General features: G+C 36.7%; 1 protein-coding gene across 3 annotated transcripts in view; it reads left to right on the forward strand.

Annotated features, from left to right (window-relative positions):
* The window catches only part of LOC308491509 (F-box/LRR-repeat protein 21), a 54,019-nt gene that overhangs the window by 39,364 nt on the left and 2,490 nt on the right, over nucleotides 1-12,165 (forward strand). For 2 of the 3 annotated variants that reach the window (XM_081035248.1, XM_081035247.1), the window contains 2 exons: nucleotides 7,690-7,861; nucleotides 8,499-12,164. In XM_081035248.1, the coding sequence (XP_080891374.1) occupies nucleotides 7,690-7,861; nucleotides 8,499-9,142 (816 nt within the window). In that variant the 3' untranslated portion in view covers nucleotides 9,143-12,164. Of the gene's footprint in view, nucleotides 1-7,689; nucleotides 7,862-8,498; nucleotide 12,165 lie in introns of those variants that run through there. The other variant, XM_081035246.1, reaches the window with a different exon arrangement.

Below are 12,165 nucleotides of genomic sequence, written 5' to 3' on the forward strand. Positions count from 1 at the left end.
GCAAAGGGAATTGTTTTTTGTATTTCTTTTTCTGAGATTTCATTGTTAGTATATAGGAATGCAGTGGACTTTTGTACGTTGATTTTGTAGCCAGCAACTTTACTGTATTCATTGATTGTTTCTAACAGCTTTTTGGTGGAGTCTTTAGGGTTTTCTATATATAGCATCATGTCATCTGCAAAGAGTGATATTTTAACTTCTTCATTCCCAATTTGGATGCCTTTTATTTCTTTCTCTTCCTGATGGCTCTGGCAAGGACTTCCAACACTATGTTGAAAAGCAGAGGTGATAGGGGACAGCCCTGTCGTGTTCCTGAACGTAGAGCAAAGGGCTTCAGTTTTTCGCCATTAATTATGAGATTAGCTGAGGGCTTGTCATAGATGGCCTTTATTATGTTAAGGTATTTTTTTTCTATACCTATTTTATTAAGTGTTTTAATCATAAATGGATGTTGTATCTAGTCAAATGCTTTTTCTGCATCAATTGATATAATCATATGATTTTTGTCCTTCATTTTGTTTATGTGATGTATCATATTGATGGATTTGCGGATGTTGAACCATCCTTGTGCCCCAGGGATGAACCCCACTTGGTCATGATGAATAATCTTTTTAATGCATTGTTGTATTCGATTTGCTAAAATTTTGTTTAGGATTTTTGCACCAGTATTCATCAGAAATATAGGTCTGTAGTTTTCTTTTTTCGTGTTGTCCTTAGCAGGTTTTGGTATCAGGGTAATGTGGCCTCATAAAATGAGTTAGGGAGTACTGACACTTCTTCAATTTTTTGGAAGAGTTTGAGCAGGATTGGTATTAGATCCTGTTTGAAGGTTTGGTAGAATTCACTAGTGAAGCCATCTGGTCCTGGACTTTTGCTTTTGGGAAGGTTTTGGATGACTGATTCAATTTCTTTACTGGTGATCGGTCTGTTTAGATTTTCCAGTTCTTCATGGTTCAGCCTTGGAAGGCTATATGTTTCTAAGAACTTGTCCATTTCTTCTAGGTTATTGAATTTGGTGGCATATAGTCCTTCATAGTATTCTTGAATGATCCTTTGTATTTCTGTGGTGTCCGTGATAACTTCCCCTTTCTCATTTCCGATTTTGTTAATTAGTGTCTTCTCTCTTTTTATCTTAGTGAGTCTAGCCAAGGGTTTGTTGATTTTATTAATTTTTTCAAAGAACCAGCTCTTTGTCACATTAATTTTTTCTATTGTCTTTTTGTTCTCTATTTCATTAAACTCTGCTCTGATTTTTGTTATTTCCTTTCTTTTGCTGACCTTGGGTTTCACTTGTTCTTCTTTTTCTAGTTCTTTGAGGTGTAACATGAGGTTATTTATTTGGGATTTTTCTTGTTTCTTGAGATAGGCCTGTAATGATATAAATTTCCCTCTTAAAACTGCTTTCGCTGCATCCCCAAAATTTTGGTAATATGTATTTTCATTGTCGTTTGTTTCTATGTATCTTTTGAGCTCTCCTCTAATTTCTTCTTTGACCCAGTCGTTCTTTAAAAGTATGTTGTTTAGTCTCCATGTATTTGTGTTTTTTCCTGCTTTCTTTTCGCATTTGATGTCCAATTTCAAAGCCTTGTGATCAGAGAATATGCTTTGTATGATTTCAATCTTATTAAATTTGCTGAGGCTGATTTTATGTCCCAATATGTGGTCTATCTTGAGAATGTTCCTTGTACACTCGAAAAGAATGTATAGTCTGATGTTTTAGGATGAAGTGCGCTATATATGTCAAATATGTCCATTTCATCTAATGTGTCATTTAGGGCTGCTATTTCATTATTTATTTTCTGTTTGGATGATCTATCCATAGCTGTCAATGATGTATTTAAGTTCCCTCATATAATTGTGTTTTGGTCAATTTCTCCCTTTAGTTCTGTTCGTAGTTGCTTGGTATATTTCGGTGCTCCCTGATTGGGGGCATAAATATTGATGACTGTTATGTCTTCTTGTTGTATAGTCCCCTTTACCATTATGAAATGTCCATCTTTGCCTTTTGTTATCTTTTTCACCCTGAAGTCTGTTTCATCTGATATCATTATGGCTACACCTGATTTTCTCTGGGTACCATTTGCTTGGAGTGTCAATTTCCACCCTTTCACTTTGAGTCTATGCTTGTCCTTGTAGCTGAGATGTGTCTCTTGGAGACAGCATATGGTTGGGTTTAGTTTTTTTTGTCCAATCTGCTACTCTGTGCCTTTTTATTGGTGAGTTCAGTCCATTTACATTTAGGGTGATTATTGATATGTGAGGGTTTCCTGTCATCCTATCTTTAGTTTTCTGGTAAGGCTGTGTCTCCATTGTTTCTTTGCCCTTTTGTTGTCTATTATTTCTGTGTGGTGGTATTCTATGATGTTTCCCTCTGTTTCTTCTTTTATTACCGTGTATATTTCAGTTCTGGATTGTTTTTGAGTGGTTACCCTTAAGTTTATGTAAAAGAAAGTTTGACATTTAGAGTATTCCATTTTCTTCAGCACGCTTACTTTCTCCATTCCCATATATCGGTTTAGGCCTTTACTCTCCCCCTTTTTATGTTTTGGTTGCCACAAATTATCCCTGTTGATGGTGGTCGAATAGCCTCCTTTAGTATTTCTTGCAGTGCAGGTCATGTATTAGAAAATTCCCTCAGCTTCTGTATGTCTGAAAAGGTCTTTATTCCTCCTTCATATCTAAAGGATATCTTTGCTGGATATATTATTCTTGGCTCATAATTTCTCTCTTTCAATAGTTTGAATATTTGGTTCCACTCCCTCCTGGCTTGTAGAATTTCTGCTGAAAAATCTGATGATAATCTAATGGGCTTTCCTTTGTAGGTTACTGTCTTCTTTCCCCTAGCTGCCTTGAGGATTCTTTCTTTGTCGTTGATTTTAGACAGCTTCAATACAATGTGCCTTGGAGAAGGCCTGTTGGGATTGAGGTAATCAGGTGTTCTATTTGCTTCTTGGATTCGAGGATCCAGTTCTGGCCACAAGTTTAGGAAGTTCTCATCAACAATTTGTTTGAATATATTCTCTGTTCCCTTCTCTCTTTCTTCTCCTTCTGGTATGCCCATTATTCTTATATTGCTCTTTCTGATGGAGTCAGAAAGTGCTTGTAGAGTTCTTTCATTTCTTTTAAGTCTCTTTCTTCTTCCATCTGTATAATTTCCAGGTTTCTATCTTCGATGTCACTGATTCTTTCCTCCATCTGGTCAACTCTACTACCTAAGCTGGCTATTTCATTCTTAATTTCTTCTATTGAGTTCTTAATCTCCAGAAATTCTATTTGGTTCTTTTTTAAAATTTCAGTCTCTTTCGTAAAATGCTCATGTTGTTCTTTGATTGTGTTTCTGAGTTCATTAAACTGCATTTCTGTGTTTTCTTGCATCTCGTTGAGTTTTTTCAGAACTGCAATCTTGAATTCTCTGTCTTTTAAGTCACATATTTTCATATCTCTAAGTTCTTTTTCTGGACTTTTCACTTTCTTTCTGAGCTGTCTCATTGCCTTGGTTATTCATGGCAATTAGTGATTTATTATTTCTCTTCCTAGACATCTACAGGAGTGGCTTCTTCAACAGGTTGGAGAAGACCTCTTCAATAGGAAGAGGTCTATTGAAGAGGTCTTTCTTTTGTTTTCCACTACTTGTTGTTAGAATGTTTTATTTTCTCTCCGACTACAGCCTTTTTTTCTCTCTCTCACATGGTAGTGCTATGTTTTCTCTGCACTATTCCAGCTTCTCACACAATGGGGGGATTCCCTGGGAGACGGGCTTCTCCTCTGTTAATAGTTCGCCTGGGTCACAGGGCGCAATGTCTGTGTGGGGTATGCGGAGAGCTTTTGAAGTTCCAAAGATCTTCCTGCACCAGATTCAGAGCCTGTATGTTTCAGCAGTTCTGTTTACTCCTGCAGTGACCCGCCCAGATAGGTGGGGCCAGGGGCGGGGTGAGTTGTGAGAGGTGGCCCAGAGCAATGGCAGCGACCACCACCACAGCCGGTCTCGCTTCCACAGCTCCCTCCCTTTTGCCGCAACTAGTTGGACTGCAAATCTGTGTCTGTGGTCCACAGTTCTCAGAATAGCAAATATCTGTTCTTTTGATCTGACACTGCTACTGTTCCACTTCTAGCACCGGGCAGGTGAGGGCGGGGCGATCTCTGGGAGGGTACGGAGGGGGCGGCTAGTCTCAGTGCCTAAGGCTTCCATTCTCCGCTGGCAGTGAAGGCTTAAATCACCGTTTTCAGCCTTCTTCCCTCAGTCTTTTCTCCAAGGTCTCTGCCGTGAGTGTTGGGTTCAGCCGTGTTGTATGCTGCCCCCTCAGCCCTGTGGGCCGTAAGCGGAGCCCTAGCAGTCTGAGTTCTTCCCTCTCCCGCAGCTGCGGCAGTTCCGGGATGCAGCGAGCTCGGAGCACTGAGCCAGGTCTGTGTCCTGTGCCTGTGTGGCTCCGTCTCCGCACTTCTCCCATTCCTCCTCCCCCGCTTGCGCAATTCGTCCACCTTTAGGTGAATTCAGTAGTGGGCCTCTTCGTCTTGCTTGTCTGCTGTGCAGGGAGTCCTTTGTGGAGTTATTGTTGTTCAATTAGTCGTAAATTCCAGGGGAGCTTTACAGAGGCTCACCTCACGCTGCCATTCTGATGACTTCCGTTTTCTTCATTTTCAATGTCCAAGATGACTTTCTGAGCTCCAACCATCACATCCTTTTTCTAGACAGTTGGATGGAAGAAGTGGGGAAAGAAGGGTATGACCTCTTCTTTTTAAGGAGATTAGCCATAAGTACCCCATAATACTTCTCTTTGTCTCATTGGCCAGAACTTAGCCCTGTGGCCACACCAGATTCCTGGGAGTCTAGGAGTGTTTTAGCTGGGTGGCAACGTGCTCAACTAAATATGGGGACTAGATTACCAAAGAAGAAAGGATGAATGGGTGTTAGGAAGCAACCTCAGTCTCTGCCACAGAAACTAATAACTGTCTTCTCTTCACTCAGGCTTCAGCTTGAATGCTACTTCCTCAGGCCTTCCTTGACTACTTTTGCTAAAACAGCACCAACTCTTCCAGTTACTCTCTGCTGTATTACAGTATCTTAGCTTCTTTATATCATTCATCAGTACTTGAAATTACCATATTTATTTAACATGTTACTCTCTTCTCCCGAGACCAAATCATAAATTCATTGAAGGCAGGGATTCTATTTTGCTTATTTACCATTATAAACCCAGAATTAGAATAGTGCCTGATATACAGAGGGTGCCAAAAAAATGTATACACATTTTAAGAAAGGAAAAAAACTTACGATTCTAATACGGTGAGTGACACTAGCATTCATTTGATTAACGCCATCTTTTGAGTGAACCTCATACTGCACATTACTACCGTAATTCAATTCATCTTCGAAAAGAAATTGATAACATCTCTTAACATGTGTATATTTGGGGGCATCCCCAGTATATTATAATAAGCACTAAATTATGGTTCTCACTAAAACTGGCTAATGGAAACTTTCCAATAGAAGAGGATCTTCTCTAGTAGCATTTTTCTCTTATAAACTGGGTCATGGCTCTCTTACAGCACGCATTGCTGCTAGCCTGTTTATCTTTTTAAGAGATTGCTGAAAAAAATGGGTCATTTGGGGATTAGAGTCATATAAGTAAGCAGATGAAAACTTACTTCTTCTAAATAGTGATTTCCTTGTTTATGAATTACGGAATCAGATTAGCCTGAAATTCTTAGATTCTAAGCTGTCTCTAATATTGCACATCGGCTTCCAGGGCCAGCTTCTCGGGTAGCTGATGCAGTCACAGAGTGAGGCACCGGCGATTAGCAGGCTGCCTTTCAAGCTCTGCCTCTGCAGTAAAATGAGCTATGTGGCTTCTGGCAAAGTTGTGGATCTCACTGAGCCTCAGTTTTTTCATTTGTAAACTAAGGAAAAATAAAAGTACAGCATTTTGCTAGGCATAAATAGTGCTGAACGAATATATTGTTACTATAATAAAATATGTACAGGTTTCCCCTGACACCTAAAAGCAGAGTGTTCCTGTGAAACCTTTTGGAAGCTGAAATGGCATAAAGCGAAGAAGCAGTTGTCTTAGGACACATCTTACTAACAGAAACACGGAACAAATTGAGATGAAGCTCAATTTGAGGTAAAGCTGTGCTCACAGACACAGCTCAAAACGATGGCAGCTTGATGCTGAGAAGCTGAGTGTAGTTCCCTCAGAGAAGGAGCTGGTTGGAGCCACACTCCCTGCTTGCATTGTGCACTGCCTCTAGAATGCTTCACTGCAGAACAAACGCTGAACGTGATTTTTGCTTTTTGCCTTTTTCATAAAAGCGAAAATCCTCTTCAGATTCCTTTTGGTTGGTGAAAACAGGTACTAATGTAGGTCTTTTGTAAAAGTGAAGTGGCATAATGTTAACTTTCAAAAAGCAAGGGATACCTGTACCCTAATGCTTAATCGTGTCCTTCAGGACAAAAAGAGTCCATTGAGAGTTGATTAAAGGGAAAACAAACTTTATATTTCTTAAGAAAAAAGAGTGATGTATTTATATCTCTCTCATAATATTTGGCACCATAAAATTTAATAAAAAGGTCTAGCGATCCACCATTTAAAAATTTGTGTAAATCGGTCAACTATTAGTATAAACCAGTAAGTTTTGTAATAAATGAATTGAGATTTATAACCAATTTGATCATTCTAATAGAGACAATAGAACCTTTGGTTAACTCCAAATTGATTTTGAAAAAGGAAAAATGATCATGCATGGATTTGGTTCCAGATTTTCTGTGCCCAAAAATACTGGATCTGAAAACTTTTGAAATTCCACCCCTTTCAAGTTCAAACTATAAATAAGCGTTAGTTTGTTAATATTCAAAACATAGAAAGTTTTCAAAACATTTCTTTGTTTGATTTGCCAGCAAAAAGCAACTCACTAAGGAATATGGCATCATTTAATCATCAACGAATATTTATTGACCCATTATATGCCAGGTACTATTTTAGGTGCTGAAAATACAGGAGTAAATAAACAAGATAAACATTTAATTTCTTCTAGGGCAAGGTTGAAAAGGTACAGAGAGTAAATATTTTCGGCTCTGCAGCTCATACAGTTTTGCTGCAACTCTACTGCTGCCGTGCTACTCAACTCTAGCACGGTAGTGTGAAAGCAGACATCAAAAGTACATTGTTGAAGCAGCATGGCTACGTTACATACCATCACTTTAATTATGGACACTTAAAGAACTTCATATAATTTTCGTGTGTCAACAAAATATTCTTTAAAACATTCTTTTCAACTATTTAAAAATGTAAAAACCACTTTTAAATCAGGAGCCATACAATAACAGACCATGGACTGGATTTGGCTGGCGGACCATAACTTCCCAACTCTTATTCTAGGAAATAAATATAATTATATCCTTTCAATATTGAAAACTAAATCCTTTTAAGATTGAAAATAATTGGCAGACACGTTTATGAAACCTTTGAAACTTTTTCCTTTGTTACCATTCATATAAAAGCATAAAAAACTATACTTTCTTATAAAAATTTCTACTACTGGCTAATGGTACTATGGAAAATAGTAATATGTTGATTGTTTTTACTATGTTATTGTAAGCATATGTTGATATAATAGTTTTAATGAATTATTTGATTGAAGTTATAGATCTTTAAATAACGTCTTCGTAATTTTTTCTTATTTCCATGCAAGTCTCATTTTGTGTCAGCACTTACAGTTGTTTTTGTCAACTCAAAATCATTATCGTCAATCAAAATTGAAGACACACCAGTGGATGATCCTTCACTGAAGATTCTCGTGGCCAATAATAGTGATACTTTAAAACTCCTAAAAATGAGTAGCTGTCCTCATGTTTCATCTGATGGTAGGTTATATATTTTTTAAAGCTTATGTGATATTTTTTATTGTAGTAATAGTAACAATGCAGTTTCTTATTAAAAACTACATGCTTATGAAACATAATTTATTAATCTTTTTTCAAAAGAAGTTTTTTTTTTGTTTTTTTTTTTTTAACATTTATTTAAGTGTGTTTTTCCAGGACCCGTCATTCCAAGTCAAGTAGTTGTTTCAATCTAGTTGTGGAGGGCGCAGCTCACAGTGGCCCATGTGGGGATCGAACCGGCAACCTTGTTGTTAAGAGCACCACGCTCTAACCAACTGAATTAACCAGCCGCCCCCCCCCAGAAGAAGTCTTAATTCACAAGTTAGATATAGGTTAAATTGCTTTTCTTGAGAGTATTTTATATATGTGTGTGTGTGTGTATATATATATATATATATATATACACACACACACACACATATATATGTATATACACTCACACAAACACACACACAAATATTTACCATATATATAATTATGTATATATTGGTATCCATCTCCTGAGAAATCAGATGTCTATTTTAGCAATTAATAAATAAATAATACCAAATTTAAATTTACAAAATGTTATATTCATGTGATTCTTTGTTCTTAAGCATTTTTTCCCCATTTCCCACAGGAATCCTTTGTGTAGCGGATCACTGTCAGGGCCTTAGAGAACTGGCATTGAATTATTACATGCTAAGTGACGAACTTCTCCTGGCACTTTCAAGTGAGACTCATGTTAACCTGGAACATCTTCGGATTGATGTTGTCAGTGAAAATCCTGGACAAATTGAATTTCATTCTATTAAAAAACAAAGTTGGGATGCACTTATTAAACACTCCCCTGGAGTTGATGTTGTCATGTACTTCTTTTTATATGAAGAGGAATTTGAGACATTCTTCAAAGAAGACACCCCTGTTACTCATCTTTATTTTGGTCGTTCAGTAAGCAAAGCCATTCTAGGACGGATAGGTCTTAACTGTCCACGACTTATAGAATTAGTGGTATGTGCCAATGGTCTTCAGACTCTTGATGATGAACTTATTTGTATTGCTAAACACTGTAAAAACTTAACAGCCTTGGGCCTCAGTGAATGTGAAGTTAGCTGTAGTGCATTCATTGAGTTTGTAAGACTATGTGGGAGACGGCTAACTCAGCTGTCTATCATGGAGGAAGTTTTGATCCCCGATGATGATTGTAGCCTAGATGAAATTCATACTGAAGTCTCCAAATACCTGGGAAGAATATGGTTCCCTGATGTCATGCCTATCTGGTAATTGACTACCAACGATTCTTAATTTTTTTTAATCGGTAAGATTGGCTTTTTTCAGTCTATGCAAATGTAGATTTTAAGATGTGTTATTGAACTATGTTAGGTAAACTGTGTTATTGTTTGAAAAAATACGAGAAATTTGAAAAGCCACAAATTTTCGTAAATAGAGCACAGAGACTTTGTTGCTATGCTAAAAACTACAGATGGTTTCTAGGTAAGTTCCATAGCCTTCCTTGAAGGCATGCTTTGCCTTGCTAAATACATTTATAATATTGAGCTTTAAACTCCTTAAATTATGCCATTTACAATTTTATATTGTTTAAATTGTTTCTGTTTCATCTTGGTATTAATATATTTTTCAAAATATTTAGTATTAAAAACTAAGAGTAAAATCGAAACATAGATGCAGAGGCTGACTTAATTGTGCTTCACTTTTAGCACTATAAAAGATCATTTTATGATTTAATAAACAACTTTCCAATACACTTGGAACTCTATTTTATTATATTAACTTAGGAGAGAATTGGCATTCAATTAAAATTAAATAATGCTCATTCATTTTATGAAGATACTGTGATTGTTAATTGATTAAATACACTACTGAGATTTAAAAAAGTAAATTTTGCTAAGTGTGTTTGGGAGGGAATCAGTATGTACTGACCTACTACTATGTATCAGAAACAGTGCCATATCTTACGCAAAAGGGATCTTGTACTTCAATCAGGAACACAGCTAAAACTCCTTAATGGCTATGTGTTGACTTTAGGATGAAGACGTATCTTTAAAATGACCTGCAAAATCTCACAAGGTCTGTTTTCTCCCTACTTTGCGCTCATTTCCTTCCCACCAAGCTGCTCTTGCCCTTCTGCTTCCATTCTCTTTCAGCTCCTTAAGACTGCCACGCAGCCCCCTAGTCAGAAGGCATCTGTACATATTATTCTTTCTACTTCGATTGCTGTCTTTGATCCCTTGGATCTTTCCTTTAGCTGTCCCAGGGAAGCCTCTGTGACGCGCAGCACTCTGGGACTTCCCTTTGTGGCGTTTGTCATTACTGTCATTTGCCACTTACTTGTATGATTGTCTGCTTATTCCATTGTGCCGTAAGGCCCATCAGTGACAGATCACTGTTGGGTTTTACTCGCTGTTGTATTCTCAGCATCTAACATACGATTTAGCACCATCGTAGGCACTCATTCAGTTTTACTTAACTACTTTTTCAAACTTGTTGCCCTAAATCTTCCCCCCCCCCCCAGTATCTTACATTTCTTTCTAAAAAATCAAACTAAAAAAATTCAAAATATGTTTACTATTTTCCAGTTTTGAATATTTTTAATTAGAAAAATTTTTTAATATTCTCACCTATTAGGAAATTAGAATACATTATGATTTTAAGTGGTGATTTAAAAAAAATAGCACATTATATCCCTTTATTTAGAGACTGTACTTGTACATGCATTCGCACCACTGTACCGCATTCTTTGTCACTGTGAGCTCCGTAAAAACAGGCATTTCATCTCATTCACCTTTGATTTCAAAACTCTCAAAACAGTATGTAGTACGTTAGTACACACTAAATAAATTCTAGTGGAACTGATATTACTGGTTAAAAAATAAAACCAATTTCTTAAGACAGTTATTACTATTGCAGATTACATCATGTATACCTTAAGATTTCAGCAGAGTGCAAAAGCAGTATATAATAGGGAACTTAAAGTCTGATGAGAATAACAGAACAAACAAACATCAAGGAAATGGCATAACTGATGGAAGGTCAGGCTGGTTGAAGGTCAGAGTAATGCTGGAAATACTGAAGAGATAAATCTCCAGTCTCACCTGGTATTAAAGTACAAAGGGTGCCAAAAAAAATGTATACACGTTTTAAGAAAGGAAAAAATATTAAAATTGTACTAATATATACCAATAACAAAAGATGAATACAAGTCCTGTGTATCGATTTTTTTTTTTTTTAGTGCCCCTACATACATACTTGAGTGGTAAGATGATAGAATGCCAGTGGTTTTTGCATTAGAGAATAATGAAGCAAGACAGGGAGGAGCTAGAGAAAGGAGGTCAAGGAGGAGTTTATCGCCATAACCCATCAGCCTAGAGAGACAGTGAGTACCAGTAGCCTCTTTTACCTTGAATAAGAATTTGCTGCTCTAAATAGTGGTCGTTAGTGGCCCAGGAGTCAAACCTAGTGAACTGAGAACTATAATGACTCTCAGCAAAACTCAGAGTAAAACTGGTCGGTCTGACTTACTGGGTTGATAAACTGAAGAGCATTTTTAATACGGCCAACAAGATGAGGAAATAGGATATTTCTGATGCTTCAGCTAATGAAAATGTCTCCATTCACTTTGGAAGTCTATGAAAATTACTGTTTACCTAAGATTAGAGGATTCTAGGTAAATGAAAGAGTTTGATATCAGATGAATGTTGAGCTTTAGGCTTTTAAAAATATTTTAGTAAACAAACTTGTTCATATTAAAAACGTTTCTTTGCATGTGTTAAAGGTTCTGGGAAAGTTAGGATAATTTTGTGGGCAAATATAAATGGACAGAATGGGAGAAAAAGTTCTATTGTAGGTTGTACTGAAAAAAACACAAAAACAGGATCCTCAAACAAATTTTTTTCCCCTTCCTTATACCCTTCTTGGCCTCATTTGTATTGTACTAAATATTAGGGAGATGGGCAGATTATAAATATACACGTATTGCTGTCAATAGGCCACTAAATGTGATAAATGTTGTCACAAGGATGTAAGAATTCTTCCCTCTCTAGGCATGGCCTCTTCCATTAAATTAGTACTTCCACTAAATTAGCTCCCTGCAAGAAACTCAAAACATTTTCTAAATGAAAATTGATTTTGTTCACATTATTTACAGTCAGTGAACCTAACACTTGAGACCAAAAATTATAAGTATATATTATAATCACTTTAAAGAAAAATAAGTTACTCAGTACTATTACTTCCCTATCATTTGAATTTTACAATATTTTAATCTAAGGTTAACATTTTGGCACACA

Source organism: Rhinolophus hipposideros, assembly GCF_964194185.1.
Source record: "Rhinolophus hipposideros genome assembly, chromosome: 23".
Taxonomy (NCBI): Eukaryota; Metazoa; Chordata; class Mammalia; order Chiroptera; family Rhinolophidae; genus Rhinolophus; species Rhinolophus hipposideros.